We start from the raw sequence: 20,129 nt of genomic DNA, 5'->3' as shown, positions 1-20,129 counted from the left end.
CCCCTTCAGCATCCAGCACCTTGCCTTGCACATAGTAGGTGCGTTAATAAATGATTGATTGTTAAAGAGTTAGGTCCTTAAGAGGAAAGTGAAGAGGAAATATTTCTCTCATGATGAGAGCGAATATTTTTCAACTTATTTCAGATATGAATCAGCTACTCAGCAAAAAATGCTTCTGTCTGCTCACCAGGTATAGAGAAATGCTTTGGCTGAGATTGAGACTGTCTCCAGAGGATAATAAAGTGGGAGGAGATCTGAAGACCCAGAACCACCACGAGGGGGCGGAGTCACAGAGAGTTGGAGAGTTTCTGTCCAATCGCGAACCCTGCCCAGTTACTGAAGCCCGCCAGCCGAAGCAGCCGCGTTTCTCTTTAGGTATTTCTGCCCAGGAAAAGCTGCAGATTCCAAGGCCGACTCCAGCAATGGCCTTTGCAGATCTACGGAAAGTGCTTATCAGTGATAGCCTGGACCCTTGCTGCCGGAAGATCCTGCAAGATGGAGGGCTGCAGGTGGTGGAGAAGCAGAACCTGAGCAAAGAGGAGCTGATAGCCGAGCTGCAGGTTAGGCGAGCGTGAGAGGGCTGTGTGGCATCCTCCGTGGACAGTGGTTGACACACTCGGCCCAGCGCGCCCCACCCTCACCTCCTACCTGGTGTCAGTCTTGGGGGTCTCCCGAGTTTGGGGGCTGGGGAAGGTGGAGGGAGAAGGAGGGAGGAAGCAACTTCTGCAAGCTGCAGGATGCAAACTTTCCGTTCAGTTTGCAACGGCGTGTTCCACGTTGGAACGTTTCCCGCCAACACTGCAAAGTGCCGGCTGCCCGCGGGATGCCAGCGCGGCTCCCCAGGGCCTTCTCTCCCGCCTCGCGCGGGGGTGCCGGGGGGAGGGGCGCCAAAGTAGCTTCCCTTCTTGGAACTCAGGGAGCGGCGAGCCTTCCCTGGCCGGCCCAGCCCAGCCAAGTCCTGCCTTCCCTGGGAGACGCTGGCGGAGTCCAGCCTGTCGCGTGGTTGCTCCAGCAAGCTCCCCCAGAAGCCGCAGGGAAAGCGGCGGGACTAGGGCAGCAAACGCCATACCCGCCTTTAGTCTGATGCAAGACTACGGAGAGTTTTCACCGCCCCTCGGCCGCCTGGGAGCGCTCGGAGGCAGGAGGGGCGGGTGATGGGGGCGCCAGAGATCCCCGCGCCGGCCGCCCAGCCGTGACCGCGGCTCGGGCGGTCCAGGCTTAGTCTCCGCCAGCGGTTTCGGCGGATGACCTCACCTTTGGCCTCGGCGCGGCAAGGTATGGCCAGATCCATAGAGAATCCGATCCCAAATGCTCCCAGGAAACGTGTATTTCTTAGCAAATCTTTCTCAGGAGCGTGTCACCGCTTGTCGTGTTATATAATTAGTGCCGTGTACTTCGGATTTTTCTTTACCTGGTTTGTAAAATCCCTGTGAGATTTGGTAGCCTCGTCTAGGCTTATAACATTTATTTTGGGAACTCTTCACTCCCATTACCGCACTTCTTACTTCTGGACGGCACCCAGCGCCCAGGTGTCTCCGCCCCACCCGTCCGGAAGTATTCTCCCTTGCCCCCCAACTCCCACACCCGGCATTGTAGCCTCCTACCAACTTCAGCCAGACTCAGCCCAGATCCACCCCTCCATCCTTCACTCCTCCGAGAGTCCCTTAAATCAAACCACAGAGGTGGCAGCTGTTGCTCTAGCGGTGAGGCAATCCCACGGTCTTCCTAACTGCCTTTGTATCTCCTCCTGGGTTTCTCCTTGGAATCCTTGTTGGCTCTGTCCCCATGGTACTGTATCCAGCGCCTGTCCTGTACTCAGAGAAGTTTGGTTCCTATCTTCCAGAAGCTTGTCAGCTGGTTGGGGAGCCTGGTTAATAGACTGTGAAGCTAATGACCAGATAACATAGTACTTGAGTGCTAAATGAGACCATCAGAAGCTTAAGCCTCTGCCTGCCCCACTGCTGCTCAAGTGGGGAGGAGAGGGTGATCAGCCTTGACTTGGTGGGGGCCAAGGACTCAGGAGCTGGTCCTTGGAGCACCCTCGGAGTGAATGGGAGACAGGCACTTCACTTGTCACCTCCTCCTATGTGCAGATGGCAGCAGTGGCTTTGGCTCTGGGCAGTGGCCAGAAGGCAGTGTAGTGGTCTCTAGATCCTCACCTCCACCAGACCACCTGGCTGGGAAGTGTGCATGGGACTTCTTGTGGAAATGAAAATCCTGTACCCCTGGGGTAGGGTGGGATGAGGAAGTGGTGAGTGAGTGGAACTGACAAGAATGGGAGCCCTTGGTCACTAGCTGCAGGGTTCCAGGATGTTCGGAGGTTGGCTGGGAATTGGGGGCTGGGACACAAAGGATGTTTTAAAGGCACTGCAAACTCCTGGCAGGAAGAGAGGTGTTTGTTGGCTACATTGTTGAGGGATTTGGGCATGCCCAGTTTTCATGTCTGCCTTTGTAGAAAAACACTAAGTTTGGAATCCCTCTCCTTGGGCCAATGAAAGGACTCCTATCCAAGCTGCTGCTGCTGCTGCTAAGTCGCTTCAATCGTGTCCGACTCTGTGCGACCCCACAGACAGCAGCCCACCAGGCTCCCTTGTCCCTGGGATTCTCCAGGCAAGAACACTGGAGTGGGTCCTATCCAAGCTACCTCTTGTTATTCTGAGTGGAGAGGTATCTGGCTTAGCGGCCCCTGGCCTCCCCTGTTTAAGCCTTTTATATACCGAAAGAAACTGGAGCAGGTTGATAGAACCATGCCTGGCCTCCCTTCACACTCCTTGGTATTCTGGGCAGGCACGGTTTGTTCTCTCTCGTTCCGTGGTCAGGAAGTACAATCATTCCCCAGAAGCATGCTTTTCAGACTTGAAGCAAGTCACAGCTCATTAGTGGGCATTGAAGTCTGTTTAATGGGTCGTGATTAGCATTAAAAAGAAAAAAAAAGTAAATATCAGACAGCAATACAGATAGTAAGGCTAAATGTATTTGTTACTGTGGGTCTTAGTCAAAAGTTTGGAAAACACTGGCTTGAAATAATAAAACTTCTTGTTGGAACTCAACAAAACTCTTATTTAGACTGTGTACCCCTCTTCTATCATCTTATACAAATCTAGTAATAAACATTAAGTCTTACCACCTATCAGTGGTTTTAGACTTTGACCATGACCCACAATAGGAAATTCACGTTACACCGTAACTCAGTATACACACACATATGTGTACACGCATACACTCCAGTTTCATGAAAGAACACCCACATTGTATATGCTGTGTTCTGATATTTTCTTCTGTTTCATTAAATAACAGTGCTGGTCAGAATCCACTAAATGCAGGCTGGTAATGCATTTAACTTTCTGGGGCACCTTAGTATCTTTATCTCCAAGTTTTAAGAAAGCAAAAGAAGGGGATAAATTTCCAGGCAAGAGTCCATGTTTTGAAAGGCTCTTTTAAAATAGCACGTTTCCAGCCTGTACACCAGGATTTGGTTTGCAAAGGTTACATAGCCATCTACTTAATGAGGATCACATATATTGTGCCAAACAGTACCGACCTGCATTCTCTGCAGCCAGGGGAACATAACCTGGAGACTTTCTTTGGCGTCCCCTGTTACATAAGTCAGCGCGTGCTTGTGTGTTTGGTCATTCAGTTGTGAGGCAGGAGCAATGCTGAAATCACCTCCAAGGCGAAGCCTGTCCTCCTTGGGAACGGAAGCATGTGTGAACTTGAGGAGCATGAATGTGTTTCCACTGCTGAGTTGGCATAGTTTGTCTGAAACAGCCATAAATCCAGCAGAACAGGGTCCTGCTGTTTTCCAGCTCTGAGGCCACTGAGGGGCTGGGAGTAGGAAGGCAAACCGAGTGCAGCAAATGCCTATTCCAGCCAGCTGTCATACGCGGATACAGCACACACAGCAGAGAACAGCAAACGGCAGAGTAGGTGTGGTGTTGAGATTCCTGTCGCAGGAGCGCCAGAGAGGACCTTGCGATGCTGCAGAAGAAAATTATAACCACAGCAAACTTCTGAGAGGATGTGGGCTGCAGTTTTCAGAAGTAGAGGAGAGGTGGGGAGAGCAGGGAGCCACATCTCAGAGGGATGGCAGGGTCCTGAGAGGGGGACGGTGCCTGGGAGTGCAGACTCTCAGTAAATGTATGCAGATTGACTGAATCCTAACTTTTTTTGGGGGGGGGGGGGAGCGGCGCTCACCACGTGTGGCTTGTGGGATCTTAGTTCCTTGACCAGGTATTGAACCTGGGCTCTTGGCAGTGGAAGTGCAGAGTCCTAACCGCTGGACCCCCAGGGAATTCCCTTGAATGAATTAACTGATGCTGTTTGAATGAACAGGAACAGAGGTAGCTGAGGGTATAAGAGGCCTTGCAAGTTTGTGAACTCTGGCCACAGGGATGTCCAGATCATGTGGGACCAGTGTCTGCTGAGTGGAAGTCTGCAAAGGCAGATTCTCACTTGGGATGGGCGAGCTCTGCCTGTACATCTCAGCTGGTCTGACTGGAGGCTCTGTAGACTTCGTGGCTTCAGAGGAAGCTGGGACACACCCTTGAGGGAAACAGAGAGAGAATGTAGGATAAATCTCCATAAGGGAGATCCTTCCACAGAGAGAGGCTCTGCTTGTTAAAAACTGGTGTTTCCGTGTTTGTCCTTGGAGTCTGCAGCGATGGGGTGCACTCCTGGGGAGTCTATATGCCCTTCTGCAGCTAGACTGCCCTGTGAGAAGATTCCCAGGGTTTGGGGAAGGGCTGGCAGCTTTGGAGAGAGTATTCAAGGAGCATTCTATTTCAGAACCACAGACACGAAAGGGTGTGAAGTGCTGGTGAAGGGTCCTTGATGCAGCTCTCTCTGGTCTGGCAGAGCTCCAGCCAGTGAGCATGCATGAAACATTCACACCTCCAGAGAAGTACTTTTTCAGCCTTTTCTAAAGAATCATCCCAGTGTTGAGAAGCCCTCCAGATCTAAGTAGACTGCAGAGTAAGCTTCTTTTCTCCTCTCCCCTCCGTGGTGGGAAAAGAACCCTCTGTTCTCCCTGCATTTAACTTGTCCAAACTTGTTCCTAGGCTCTGGACTTGTGCACAGTAAACACAGAGTGGGCCCTTACCCTGGAAGCCAGATGCCAATAGCCTCTCTTTGTCTTTGGAATCCATGTGGTGGGAAGGGAAGAGGGAAGGTTCTCATGGGATCCAGCTGGGTGCCCCACTGGGGAAATGCAGAGTGAGTTACAGGCTTCAGATCAGCTGTCTATTCCAGTGCTCTTGTGTTACTGGAGGAAACCAGGGGTGGTGGTGACATAACTTGGCACAGTGACCCAGTGTGTCATTGGCAGCACGGGGCCTAGAGCCCCAGGCTCCTGGTTCCCAGCTTGTTGCTTATGCAGACGCCCTTGCAGCTTGCTCATCAACGAAACCTGGGACAGCCAGCGTTGGGCAGAGTGTGCAATCGCTCTCCAGCTCCATTTCCTGGGCCTTCTCGTTGAGTATTTGGCACAGCATCCTTATTCTGCAGAAGATACCATCAGATGCTGGACAAGCCTAAGGACGATTATCCTCAGGTCTGGCTTAGCCCAGGTAAAATGACTGTGATGAATCCAAAAAGTCTGATTTCTCACATAGGTTTAGTTTTAGTCTAATAGTGCCTGGTTTTCTGAGCAACTGTGAACCAGCTTAATTGTTTTCTCCCCTTCCCTCTACTGTGGTTTCTATTTTAGGAAATGTTTTTCTTTTAATAATTTGTCTTTTATTAACTTCACTTATTCAGCCGACCAACATTTATTGAGTGCATTCTGTGTACCAGGCATAGGGGCTCGCAAAGTGGAATCTGATCCCACCTCACCCCTTTAGTAGCTCCGTGTCTGATGAAGGAAGTGATGTCCCTTGAGCAGGGCCAGATATTGTGCCAGGGGTTGTACCTGTCATTTCCTCCTCACACACCTGAGGAGGCTGAAGCTCAGAGTCTTAGCTTGTCAGGGCTGGAGCTTGGATTTGAACCCAAGCCTGACTGTTGGTGAAGGCTTTCAGAGGTGTGTGCGCATACACATGCCTTTCCTGGCTATCCAGCATCAGCCTGCAGGGACTCCCACCTTGGACAGAGAGGCTGTACAGAGACCAACTCTGGGGATCCAGGTGTTTCTTTCTCTGCCTCAGGACTGTGAAGGCCTTATTGTCCGCTCGGCCACCAAGGTGACCTCTGACATCATCAACGCGGCAGAGAAGCTGCAGGTGGTGGGCAGGGCTGGCACGGGCGTGGACAACGTGGATCTGGAGGCCGCAACCAGAAAGGGCATCCTGGTCATGAAGTAAGTCGTGGAGGTGGTGGGAGTGAGTGTGGAGACTGACTGCGTGGAGGGAGGAGATGCCTGTAGAGTCAGAAGAGGGTCCAAGAGGCTGCCTGCTCCAGGCTGAGAACAGATGGGGTGGGGGCAGGTCGGAGCTCACGGCTTAGTGGTTCCCCAGGTTTCTGACATGGAAGCTGTCTTGTTAATCTGAAAATGCTTCACAAACTCACCCCACAGATGCTTGCACGCCTGCAGCCTGGCTGAGGGATCAGAAGAGCCTTCGTGGATTTCCCTCAGTCTCTGCTGCAGCCTGCCCCTCCCCCTCTGTGGTTCCGCATGGAGCCCGGTTCTGCAGGCTCCACTGGATGGTGGTTCTTGTGCTGCAGCACAGCCTTTGCTAGTAGACAGACTTGCCCACTCTTTCTCTTCCTCTCTTCCCTGTGCTCTTCTGGAAAGGGACCCCAGTTTCTCTTTCAGACTCCAGGGCCAAGAAAGAAGGGGTCCTCCTCAGAGCTGTTTTTTGCAGAAACTCATGGCCAAGGTCATGGCAACCCTTATTTCCGGCACCACTCTGACATAAGATGGAGTGGCAAAGTTATCCCTGTCCACTTCTCCATCCTCCATGTTTTCTCTTCCCTCGGGAGCCTCATCATCGTCAAGACCTTCCCCTCCCTCCTCTCCACTTCCCTCTGTAGGGTAGAGGTTAACTGACCTGGTTATCAGCCTGAGGTCAGTATCCAACAGAAGCGATGTTAACCGGTAGCATGCTCCGCGCTTCCCAAGTGACTCACTGGCAAAGAATCACCTGCCAATGCAGGAGACGTGGCTTCCATCCCTGGGTTGGGAGGAAATGGCAACGCACTCCAGTATTTTTGCCTGGAAAATCCAATGGACAGAGGAACCTGGAGGGCTACAGTCTATGGGATCACAAAGAGCTGGACATGACTGAGTGACCGAGAACACAATGCAACCCATCCTTCAGTCTTGTCCTGGATCCAGAAGCACCAGCCCCCTGGCCCCAGCACTACCTCCCATATCCTGTTTAGTGTGGTCATTAGCTGCGGGTGACAGGAAGCCAGGTGTTCTTAGAAAGACAGATTCTAAGAATCCTTTTATCTTGACTTTTTCATTTTAAAAAAATAGAGTCTCTTGACCTTTTTTCTTTTTATAACCTTCATTTCCAGAGAAGAAAAGACCCAGTAGAGGGCATAAAGGGTAAACGTGTGTTAATATTCTAAAAGCAGTAAGGAAAATCCTTCAAGAAAAGAAAAATAGTTTCATGGATTTTATCTCTGTCTTCCTTTCTGCAAGATGGGTAGAATCAACATTGCCCTTTGATTTATCATGTGAGGAAGCTTTCTCAGTGCAAAACTTGTGGAGAAATAGGAGAAGCCCAACAGGACGAGATAAAAATATTAGCTTTGTTCCTAATAAAAGCCAGGTTGGGCAACTTGATAAAGGTCTGTGGTCAAATAGCCACCCTCTGCCTCTGTTACAGGTACAGATGTGTGACGCTAACACCACAGTGTAAATCAACTGTACTCCAATAAAATAAAAGCTTGATGGCATGGAGCAGCAGAGACTTGTGCTTTTTGTAGGCAGGTAGATCCTGAAATAAGAGGAGTCAGATAAGGGCTGAGCCGCACACGTTTCTCCCCATCTAAGGAGATGCTTCTCTGCCTCAGGAGAAGTAAGTCTGCGTAGAGAGAGGCCAGGTGTGTTTCTTGAATGGGGGTCCCTCTGCAGGAAAATATAAAGCTGGGGCAAAAGGGTTTTTTTTTCCAACTTTGGGTTTAGGGCAGGAGTACCTCACAGAACTCCAGGCTGGTGGCATGGGGTTGGGGGTTTGCATTAAGAACAAGTACGCTCAAAATGTTGGAGAGAATGTAGAAAGAGGGGAACACTTATACACTGTTGGTGGGGATGTAAATTGGTGTAGCCACAGTGGAGAACAATAAGGATCTTCCTCAAAATCTAAAAATAGACCTACCACATCACCCAGCAATCTCACTGCTAGGTAAAAAAAAAAAAAAAAATGCTAATTTGAATGTACCCCAGTGCTGATAGCAGCATTATTTCAATTGTCAAGATGCAGAAGCAACCTAAGTGTCCGTGGACAGATGAATGGATAAAGATGTGAGATATATATGTATATATATGCACACACACACACAAACACACACAATGTAATGCTGTTGTTTAGTCTGTTAAGTCGTTTCTGACTCTTTGTGACCCCGTGGACTATATAGCCCACCAGTCTCCTGTGTCCATGGGATTCTCTAGGCAAGCATACTGGAGTGGGTTGCCACTTCTTACCCCAGGGGATCTTCCCAACCCAGGGATGGAACCCATGTCTTCTGCATTGGCAGGTGGGTTCTCTACCACTGAGCCATTCTGGGAAGCCCATATAATAGAATATTAGCCATAAAAAGAATGAAATTTCGCCATTTGTGGCAGCCTGGATGATTTTGGAGGGCATTAGGAAATAAATCAGAAAGAGAAAGACAAATACTGTGTGGTGTCACATGTAAGGAATCTAAAATGTATACCAAACTAGTGAATATAACAGAAAAGACTCATTGATACAGAGAATAATCTAGTGGTTACCAGTGGGAGGGAGGGGCATCATAGGGGTATGGAGTTAAGATGTACAAACTATTAGGTATAAAATAAGCTACCAGGATATATTGTACAACATGGAGCGTAGCGACAGTGTTTTATAATAGGTGTAAATGGAGTCTAACCTTTAAAAATCGTAAATTACTATATTGTACACGTTTAACTTATATTGTGTATCAGCTATAGTTCAATTTTTTAAAATGTAAAGAAATAACCCATAAAGCTAAACAAGAGCAATAAAGAGCCAGGAGAGCTCTCATGGAGCAGGAGAGCAAGCTCGGGGTGCACTGGAGGCTTTCCACAGGGGCAGGTGTGGGAATCCTGGTCTGGCTGACAGATGACCCCCCTCTTTTTCCATGCATAGTACCCCCAATGGGAACAGCCTCAGTGCGGCGGAGCTCACCTGTGGAATGATCATGTGTCTCGCCAGGTAAGTGAGTCCCTAACTTCTGAGGAGAGTTACTCTCTGTGGTCTGTCAGTTGTTAACTCCCTAAGCAAACTGACCCAGAGAGGCTTAGGAGCACTTCAGCCTGGTGATGTGCGGGCTGCTAAAAACCTTCAAGGCTGTTAGTTCTTAGCTGCTCACTCATCATCCTGGTTCTCACATCCATTACCTGGGAGCAGGCCCATTGAGAAAATAAAGACGTCGGTGATCTCTTTCTCCTTACTCACTTCCGCTCTCCACACACATCCCCTGTGCCAGTCACAGTAGTAGGTGTCCACACACACACGAAGCCTTCTCTGATTTTGAAGCCTCACAAATGCTGTTTCTGCTGCCTGGGTATCCGTCCCTGCCATTTCTTTCTTTAACTCTTAAAACTGTTCTTCAAGGTTAAGCTCGAGTGTTAATTCATCCAAAAAGCTCTCTCTAAGATTCCCCAGCCAGGCTGATTCTCCTGGGGCTTACCTCTGTCACTGACCTTGCAGATCTATATGAAGGGAATGAAATAGAAAGCTTCCCTGGGATCCCTGGGACCATGACCTGTGGGTTCGTAACACAAGAGATCTCAAAGGGTCAAATCTCTTAAAGAGAGGGGACAGCCTAGGACCAATAAATATCACACAGTGTACAGGAGTCTTACTGTGTTGGGTGGTAAAGTGACTGAGCTCCCACTGTTGAACAGGTAGTGGGTCATTGGGAAGGACAGGGAGCCAGTGGGTGGGCAGAAAGGTGCTCTGGGTCCCTTCGCAGGTCCATGGATCCTTAAACAGGGAACCAGGCAGCCAGGACCCCTTACTTCTCTACTCAGGGGGACTGAAACCTTCTGGGCCTAAGAAATGATCCTTTCCCCTTCTCAAGACCTGGGAGAGGGTCTGAGGGCATTCACCTTTGCTCTAACTCTTCCCCAGGATTTCTACCTGAGATCGTAGGTCTTCACTGATACTCACCTGTCAGTGAAGATGAGAAGAGGGTGGAAAAAGGAAAGAATAGGGAGAATTGCCCAGCAGAAGGGACCCGGTCCGGAAGGGACCCTGCACTGGCTGTTTGGATCTCCCAGAACATCTAGAGATGTACTGAGGCCTGATGCCCTGGTGTCACGTGTGCTACTAAATTCAGTGGTGTGTGTTTGTGTGTGTTTTTGAGGGATGAGGGAAGGATCCCAGTGCAGCTTTCTATTTCTCTCACAATTTTTTTTTTGGGAGTGATGTTCCCTTGGGAGTCAGGAATAGTTTTCCTCCTATTCCATGACCAACTTTACTTAAAGGAGTTGGCAAAGCGGTATGATTTAGGTTCCCAACCACTCATCATGACCTCAGTCATCACCAGTCTCGTAACTCAGTGTGCGCTGGTTTAATCAGTATGCTTTCCCAGCCAGGCAGCAGCAGAAGGGGTGGGCGGTGGGCGGTGGACAGTGAAGCTGAGAGCACTGGGTAGTGTGGGTGGAGAGCAGGCCGGGATGGGCCTTGCGCTGGGGGACTTCGACTAGATGCCTGGTCCTGAGGAGCTGGAGAAGAGCACGGACACGGAAAGACAGGAGGATGCGACAAAGGTAGACTTCACTGTTCGCCTGTTTTCCTTCCTAAGTCAGGTCGGCCTCCACTGAATTCTCGGGAGGTCTTCTGCCCACTTGTGGCCCTCCTCACACTGGCCTGCTGAGGACCCCACAGTGTTAAAACCTGGGAAGACACCGTGGCCAGCTGGGTGCAGCACCCAGAGGGCGGGTGTGGGCATTTCCTGCACCCGATGGTGCCGCATGCATACCTCAGATGGCACCATGCAGCCAGGTGGGCAGAGGTCGGGAGGCAAGAGGACAGAGGAGGCCGATGGGGGCTCTCTCTCACTCGAGCAGGTTTGATCAGTCTGGCTTTGCTTCCTTGAGGCAAGTCATTGTCCTCAGTGAAGTGAGGACTTTGTCCTTCTTGCAGTGAGGCCTGATGGGCCAGAGCAGTGAGATGGGGCTGCTTCCGTGAGCTCTGTTGAGTTTGCCCATGAATTCATGGGGCTGTGACAGCAGGGCAGGTTCTCCGTCAGCCTCATCCTCAGATGGAAGTCTGTGCCTGGTAACGTGTAGACAGGAAAGAAAGCTTTGAATCGGAACTCAGGGAAGTGGAAATATGGGAGCGGTTATCTTGGAATCTCTGTTTTCTCTCTCGCATATGCAGACACGCACACACCGCTGAATTTTATGGCCGGCAGGAAAGCCTGCATTGAAACGCTTAGGAGGCTGGCTGGTGGGGATGCCTTCCTTGGCTTTGACTTCATTCTGCTACTTCTGGCTGAGTGATGCTGGGCAAGGTGTTTAACCCCCAGTGCCTGCAATCTCCCCCCAACTCTCACCCCAACCCCCGCCATGCAGTTATTGTGAGCATCAAATGAGCTGATATTTAAACATTGCTTCTTATCTCCTCCTTTCTCGCTTCCGGAAGAGCCTGGAGGACCATGATCCACATAACATATCTTGCCTCTGATTTCTCACATCGCCCTAATTTCCTTTGTGCCCTCTGGAAAACACATGGAGAATCAGACCTCCATGCTGGCTGATAGGAGAGGATAGGCTGTGGAGTGTGTGGGGGGTGTGTGTGTGTGTGTGGTGTGAGACAGGAGGTCCTGTGGTTGTTGGAAGTGTCCAGACTACAGCACCTGCTACCCCAGTGTAGTCTAACTCAAGGGAGAATAAGTATTCAGCTATCCCCTGATATAGTGGAAGATGTCATAGGTTGTAGCTCTGAATGAAACAAGAAAATGGAAATCTTTGTGCTTCTGAACATTTGGTGTTGTTAAAATCCCCCAGTACACCATTTCATTATCTCTACAAATGCTGGAGGATTAGCGTTTGCTTTTTACATGCCTGGAGTCACTGAGGCCAATATTCAAGCAACTGAGATGGACTCAGAACCTCCTCCCCGACATTTGGCTGGAGACAATCCCAGGGCTCCAAGCCAGGTCTTGTCAAGGGATCCTCCTGCTATAGCCCTTTGTCCATCCTCGGTATTTCTGAACCTGAGCCCCCAGACCTAGCTTGTACTTGTCTTCATCAGGGGATGCCCGGCAGATGTAGTGGCCGTGCAGCCTTCAGACTGCGCCTCCTTCCTGGGCTAGTGGGGTCTGCGTGGCCCTGCTGACTGTGTCTGTCCTTGCAGGCAGATTCCTCAGGCGGTGGCATCTATGAAGAATGGCAAGTGGGAGCGGAAGAAGGTAAGTGGCTGGCCTTGCCTCACCCTGCCTGGCTCGGTGTCCACAGTCTACTGCAGGCGCTGACTTCGGCTTCTTTCCCTGTTTGCAGTTCATGGGAACCGAGCTGAATGGAAAGGTCCTAGGAATTCTTGGCCTGGGCAGAATTGGGAGAGAAGTGGCCACCCGGATGCAGTCCTTTGGGATGAAGGTAAGAGGTCGCCAGACCTCTTTGATGTGGGGCTTCCTGTGGCAATTTTGGAAGAGGCAGCTTTGCTTGAGAGACACTGAAGCTTTGTCCTAGGAAAATCTGATGCCCTCTTTTGAGCCCCTGAGTAAATGGGTGGTAAAGCCAGGGAGGGAGGGGACATGGGCCCACTGACCTAGACCCTTGAACTCAGCATCTGGGAATACTTGGTGGATATCCTTCAGCTCTGGGATGAGTAATTGCCCTGAGTCCCCGTGAAGTAGAGTGGAGTCTTATCCCGCCTGTGTCCTTTCCTCCCCTTCTGTGAGGGCCTTCTTGTTTTGCTGCTTCTGTCTCCTGTGATAAATCAGAAAACAGGAGCAGATTTGTAACCTTGCAGCAGAGCCACTGCTGTCCGTCTTCTAGCTCCCCGCCATAGTCCAGAAGAGGTTGAAAGGTGCTTGCCTATACACTGTGAGGGACTTCCCTGGTGGCTCAGACGGTAAAGAATCTGCCTGCAATGCCAGAGACCTGGGTTCAATCCCTGGGGCAGGAAAATCCCCTGGAGAAGGGAATGGCAACCCACTCCAGTATTCTTGCCTGGAAAATCCCATGGACAGAGGAGCCTGGCAGGCTACAGTCCAGAGGGTCACAAAGAGTTGGACATGACTGAGCAACTCACACTTCCGCTTTCATACACTGTGAAAAGATCATAGAGCCCACAGTGGCTGGGAAAACCCACACATTTCTCAGGAATCTTCCCTGACCCCACTGCCCACCGAGGCTCTGTCTTATCCTGTGCTTGCAGCTCAGTAGTTCTTCTGGTTGAGGGAGAGTTGTCATCAGAAGCAGTGCCACTCCCCAGCCCCCACCCTGGGGACCCATCCAGAAGACCGTGCCAAAGGAAAGGAGAGCCACTGGTGCCCAAGTGGGCGAGAGAGGTGTGGCAGCTGGGTGGGCCGGTGGGCCAGTGGGCATCTTACTGTGGCTGTGGAGAGAGGGATTGTGGGTTCAAACTACAGCCAGGAAACATTAAGGAGGATGGTTTTGAAAATCAGATTATTTCAGGTCTAGAAACATTTACATAAAGCTGTGTGGAATTTTCTCTTTTTTCCCTTGCTCCTTCCTTTCTGTATGTCCTTCTCACTTTGCATTAGAAGAGACCTTATAGATTAACCCTTAATTTTATATCAACCTCTGAATTTTGTAAGTTTTTGCTAAGGGCTCATAGCAAATGGATGGTGAACAAGGACCAGTTGGGCATCCCTTTGTACCACAGTCTGCATCTTCTCTGCTTATCATATTCTCTACTTATCATATCGACTGAAGTCAGCCAGATATCTCTGCTAAGCTTTAGCACCAGGAAGGAGAGGTACCTTTTTCTGGCTCGCTATGAGACGGGACATGGCCCAGTAGGATGCATTGATCATGGAAGCAGACCAAAGGCATGTCCTTTGTGCAAGCCACAGGGAGCACTCTCTCCTTTTTGCTTGTTTGTGAGGGCTCAGGGTAAAGGTTCAGCTCCTGGAAAATTCTGATCATCTAAAAGCAGGGGTCAGGGGTTCAGTAAAACCCAGAGCACATGTAGCCAAACACGTGAGTGCTTCACTGATGATGTGGTGACTTTGGGATGGTTGCCAGACCCAGCGGTCATTCTGTCACGTGCACTCCCCTCCCGTACGGCACCGCAGTACACTGGGCTCTTCTAGCTTGGCAACACTCATTGTCAAGGACGTGAGACGTTTGGGTGACTTAAGCCAGACCAAAAGCCCTACCCTGTTTCCTGAGTAATTGAAGTGACTGGTAAGCTTGTCCGTCCTTTTGGCGTGCACACGTGCTCAGTCGCTCAGTTGCATTGGACTGTTTCTGACCCCATGGACTGTAGCTCACCAGACTCCTCTGTCCATGGGATTTCTCAGGCAAGAATACTGGAGAGGGTTGCCATTTCCTCCTCTATAGGATCTTCCCTACCCAGGAATAGAACCCCACCTTGGCAGATGGATTCTTTACCACTGAACCACCTGTGAAGCCATCTTGTTTCCTGAATAATTGAAGTGATTGGTAAGCTTTGTCTGTTCCTTTGGCAGCACTCAGCTACTTAACCGCAGCTCCAGCTGCTTCCTAGAGGCACAGAGGGATACAGGACCTTGAGCATCAGCAGCAGACATGACTGACATGGCTCAGCTCAGAGATGTCTGGACCCTGCATATGAGTGCTCACCTGTGTCTCTGGGCATAGCACATACCACATGCCCACATGCTCTGTCCCCAGCATGGTTTTGAGGGTGTGGGCACCTTTTTTGTGTTGCAAAATATATCTGCTTCTCTGGGGGATTCTTCTGTCCAGATGTTTCTGGAGGGTCACTAGACTGTTTTGCTTCTGGTACATGTTCTTTGTAAACTTGAAACACACTTTGGAATGTACCCCCCACCCCACATACACCCCAGCCCCTCAAGAGCAGCCTGGCTCTGGTTCTTTCCCACTGGCCCAAAGGGGCCTCTTTTTGTACTCAGCTGCTCACTTTGATCTAGCTCCCTAACAGGTTTCTGGGTCTGACACATTTTGAATCATATTTCAGTGCAGAGAAATTACTGACCTGCATCTTCTGAACCTTGGTTGATGTTTGAGCAGTTGCGGAGAGCAAGATTTTCTAAAGGCCAAGGAAGGAAGATTCTTGAACAAATTGTTAAAGAGATGATTTATCAGCGTCCAGGCAGGATGAGTGTTTACTAAACACAAGTTGTTTCTAACTAGTCTTGGTCTCTCTTTGGAAATCAGTAGTAAACTGGTAATACCATGGGATACCCTAGATGTATATGTCTTGACTATTTAGAATTATAATCATGTAATAAGTGAATGCATTCTCACAAAAATTGAAATTTAGATAAAGGTCTCCTAGGTGACCATCCCAATCCGAGTTTCCTCAGGCAGCATCAGTTTGATATATGTCATCTCAGACTTTTTCTATGTGTTTACATGGAATACAGGTTTCTGGGATATAGGTGCAGTTCTGTACCTATAGAGGAGTTTGAGCCTAGAGACAGTAGAATGTTGTGCATGTTTTTAAGATAAAAACGTATATTTTGGAATAAGCAGATTGACTGTATTTTTAAACTGTTGCATGGAATTCCTTTGAAGGGATAAATTGCTTTTATTTGGCAATTACCTCAATGATGAACATTTTAGCTCTTTTGTAGAATGTGGACTTTAGCAAGCATTGGTGAGGTCTTTCATGATACCTTTGAGATTAAGATGGAGATCATGAGCTTGGTGCAGAGGGTTTAGTAACTGGCTGAAGGATGTATTCATCTCAGTCTGCAGGGGGATTGGTTCAGGATAGTGCAGGGCTCTGCCTTGCTCCCTGTGCCCATCCACAGCCTGGATGACGTGTCATTTGTGGATGACAGGAAGCAGAGGGAAGTAATTAATACTTAAAAGTTCAGACTTAGGTCCTAAGAGGCATAAGAAGTCTAGAATAGTTGGGCATCCTAATAGGAAATTTAGTTGGAATACATGTCAGTGCCCCACATATGAGGCCCCAGAGCAAGTAGAGTTGGGTGTAGAGGTGTTTATAAAGGCTTTTCCAGGAGAGGAGGCCTTTAGTTGACAACAGTGCAGTGTGATTAATTGTGACATGGTTGATAGAAAAGGTTCTGTGACTCTTGGCAGCATTGAAAGAAGATGACTTTCAGAACAAGGGGGTGACATTCTTCATGCTCCGTACCGATCAACCCCTGTTGTGAGTATTTGAGCAGTCGAAGACCCCATGTTCTGCAAGACTGTGAAACTTGGGAGATGGGGTGATAGCAGGGGAGCCCACACATCTGTGCTTCCTAAGAAAGGGTAGAGGCACTGGGATCTCTCAGCTCATCAAGAGGTGGGAGTCACAGGGGAGGGCTTGAAATAGCCAAAGGGAAGTCGTATAGATGAGTCACGCTTTCTGAGAAGTAGATCCAGGAAGGAGCACTAGAGTGCAGGCTGCAGAGGCGGGGTTACAGACAGAGCTGGCCTCAGGGGAATAAGTGATCTCGGGAGAGAGTGAGTCCCCATCACTGCGGATACACTTGCAAGACCAGATAACTACCTGGCCGGCAAGTGAAGAGGGGATGTAAACACAGACACAGATGCCCTTTGAGCCCTCACATCTCTGAGTACACATCACCCCAGTGGGCTACCAGTTTCTTTAAACTGTGAAAGGGCCCTGGCCATGAGTTCACTGTGTGATCATAGGTCATGGTGCCAAATTTTTAAGGACTGGGTTTGTTACGGTAACTTGGGAGAACAAGCTAAAGACATAAAGATGGGACTGCCCTTGAGATCCACTGGTTAAGATTTCACCTTTCAATCCAGGGGTTGCAGGTTCCATCCCTGGTTGGGAAACTAAGATTCCACATGCCTCTTGGCCAAAGAACCAAAACTGAAAACAGAAGCAGTATTGTAATAAATTGAATAACGGCTTTAAAAATGTTCCACATCAAAAAGGTCTTTTTTAAAAAAGGACATAGAGTGGACCAGGAGGCGTGGGGGACCCTGAGTTGTTCTGGTTGGGCCAGCTCGAGCGGAACAGTAAAGCCTGTAGGTGTTATTTTTATCATCCTCTTCTCTCCCAGCACTGAGGTCTTACCCTGTTCCTGGTCTGTCACCAGGCTGTTAACCACTAATCAGGCTGGTGTGTGTGCGCTCCGTCAGTCACATTCAACTCTCTGCAACCCCAAGGACCGTAGCCCACCAGGCTCCTCTATCCATGGGATTCTCCAGGCAAGAATGCTGGAGTGGGTTGCCATGCCCTCCTCAAGCTAATCTTCCTGACCCAGGGATCAAACCCAAGTCTCTATGTCTCCTGCATTGGCAGGCAGGTTCTTTACCACTAGTGCCACCTGGGAAACCCAGTTAGGCTGTTAATGGGATGACTGTTATCTGACTGTCTCTAGGGTATCAGGATTTAAGACCTGACCCCATCATGCCGCAGGAGCTGTAAGGAGAGACCTTCTTGTGCTCAGATGCTGGGGGTGGACCATCCCTTTTCCTCCTTCCCTTTGTGACTGTCTTATCATTTAGGGAAGCGGGAGCTTAGCCAGGTGGCTTCCTAAGAGCATGTGGTGTATGAGTGGGGATGGGTGAGGGAAGAGCCCATCTATGCCAGCACAGGCCTAGAAGGAGCCTTGGAGGTCCTTAGAGCAGCTGCTGACATGCTTGAGCCATAGGTACAGGTGTGGGTTTCTGGATAAATCTGGCAGCCCGCAGCGGCTGGTGTTCTGAATCACTTGAGTCTTAACACACTAATTTTCTTGTCCTCAGTAATATTGCTGGATAACAGATTATAACTCTGGAGGCTCAACTCATTCAATCTGGCCTGTCCCCTGGGATGGCTTAATAGGCCCCAGCCAATCAGGAGCTGAGCCTTATACTTTCTTACTAGGTTTTTGGTGAGGAGCAGACTAGCGTCTCTTAACAGTTTCTTTGTGGCCAGTATTGTGAAGCATCTGACATTAGCCCAAAGGGAGGGATGTTTAACTTGAGGCTCCAGTTGTCATCAGTTCCTTTGGGTCTTGCCAATATTTACTGAGTTAGTTAGACAAGGCTGTGGATTGAAGGCAGGAGAAGGGGACGACAGAGGATGAGATGGTTGGATGGTATCACTGACTCCATGGACATGAGTTTGAGCAAGCTGTGGAAGTTGGTGATGGACAGGGAAGCCTGGCGTGCTGCGGTCCATGCGGTCACAAAGAGTTGGACACGACTGAGTGACTGAACTGAACTGAATATTTACCGATCTGCTGTGTTAGATATGCCTACAGTGACCCTCTGGAGTCAATATTATTATCCCATTTTACAAATAAGTAAACTGAGACCCAGGAAGGTTATGTGTAATGCTCAAGATAATAGGACGAGTAAGGGGTGGAGTCCAGCTCAGACTCTGGGCCTCTTGGGTTGCAGTCTGGTGCTCTTTGCCCAGCACTGCCGCCAACGCCGTCCTTCCTGCTGGTTCCTATTGGTAAATCAGTCTCTGCACCATGTTCTTGCACTCAGTCATTCACGCAGCAGGCAGCTCCCATCTCAGTCTGGTACCTGCAATTCTTTCTGCCCCAGAGCAGTGGTTTTCAGATTCTTCCCAGAGCCTCAAGTGTAGACACATAGTAAGGATGTGGAGGAGCTCAGTGGTAAAGAATCTGCCTGTAATGCAGGAGACACAGGAGACATGGGTTTGATCCCTGGGTTGGGAAGATCCCCTGGAGAAGGGCATGGCAACCCACTCCAGCATTTTTGCCTGGAGAATCGCATGGACAGAGGAGCCTGGGGGCTACAGTCCATGGGCTCACAAAAAGTAGGACACAACTGAGCAACTTAGCATGCGCATATACACTCAAGGACGTGGAGTGTGGGCCCAGGGAGGGAGCAGGTGGTGGGGCTTCTGGACCTTCACCTCTGTGGTTTTGAATTGATCTGGTTTTACATTATTATTATTATTGACTGTGCTGGGTTTCGTTGCTGTGCAGGGGTTTTCTCTAGTTGCCATGCACAGACTTCTCATGCTAGTGGCTTCTCATACAGAGCTCTAGGCTCTCAGCCTTCAGTAGTTGCAGCCCGTGGGCTCAGTAGTTGTAGCTCATGGGCTTAGTTGCCCCATGGCATGGGGGATCTTCCCGGACCAGGGATTGAACCTGTGTCCCCAGCATTGGCAGGCGGATTCTTAACCTCTGGACCACCAGGGAGGTCCTGATACGGTTTAATATTGAGTTTATATTTAAGATTTCATTGTGTGGTGGGGGGCAGAGTGCCAATGCTAAACTCAAAGATTGGCTCTGGGATAGAGAAAGGGCACGTGACCATTAGGCTCCTCTGTTGGAGCCCTTTTATACCTTGAAAGCCTCCCTGATCTCCTCCATCCACAGGCAGCCAGAGGGACCAGGAGCAGTATGACTGGTCTCCCAAGGCTGCCTTCTATGACAGCAGCTAGGAGATCACCTGGGAGCACCACTTGAAAAGCTAGGGTTCCTCTGTTACCCCAACATCAGGACTCTGTCCTGGGGCTGGAGTTGGGGTGAGGAATTTATGCATCCCTTTATGCATCTCCCCAAGGCTCCTCTCTAGGAATAGACGATAAGAACCCGGAAGTGCCTGACATCTATACATTTGACATCTGACCTTTCTTGGACACATCGGAACCCGACTCGGGGTCAGTCTCCTGGGCCTCATGTCACCCTTTTTACCTCCCAGAACATGTCTTCTGATATAAGAGCCCTAGCCCTTAGTTGAGTTCAGCCTCTGTCTCTGCCCTGGGTATCTTGAGTGAAAAATGAGAACAGGGTAGAATTCTTCCCCTGCAGTTGTCTGCAGATGAAGGAGGTGCTGTCTCTCTGTGAAAGAAAGCTGAGTCAGGGCCTGCTGACAGCCTGGCAGATGCTTATCTCACCTGCACCGCCCCCCTCCTCCACCC

The 20,129-nt window shown here is 49.7% G+C and overlaps 1 protein-coding gene across 1 annotated transcript in view; it reads left to right on the top strand.

The window, feature by feature from the left end:
• The first annotated feature begins 357 nt into the window (after positions 1–357).
• PHGDH (phosphoglycerate dehydrogenase) overlaps positions 358–20,129 on the top strand; it is a 30,974-nt gene continuing 11,202 nt past the window's right edge. The window contains exons 1-5 of the mRNA XM_052637734.1: positions 358–560; positions 6,141–6,292; positions 9,255–9,320; positions 12,474–12,528; positions 12,617–12,715. Coding sequence (XP_052493694.1) covers positions 423–560; positions 6,141–6,292; positions 9,255–9,320; positions 12,474–12,528; positions 12,617–12,715 — 510 coding nt within the window. The 5' untranslated portion in view covers positions 358–422. The remainder of the gene's footprint in view (positions 561–6,140; positions 6,293–9,254; positions 9,321–12,473; positions 12,529–12,616; positions 12,716–20,129) is intronic.

The sequence above is a fragment of the Budorcas taxicolor genome, chromosome 3 (assembly GCF_023091745.1).
Source record: "Budorcas taxicolor isolate Tak-1 chromosome 3, Takin1.1, whole genome shotgun sequence".
Classification (NCBI taxonomy): Eukaryota; Metazoa; Chordata; class Mammalia; order Artiodactyla; family Bovidae; genus Budorcas; species Budorcas taxicolor.
This window is presented reverse-complemented; position numbering and strand designations above follow the sequence as displayed.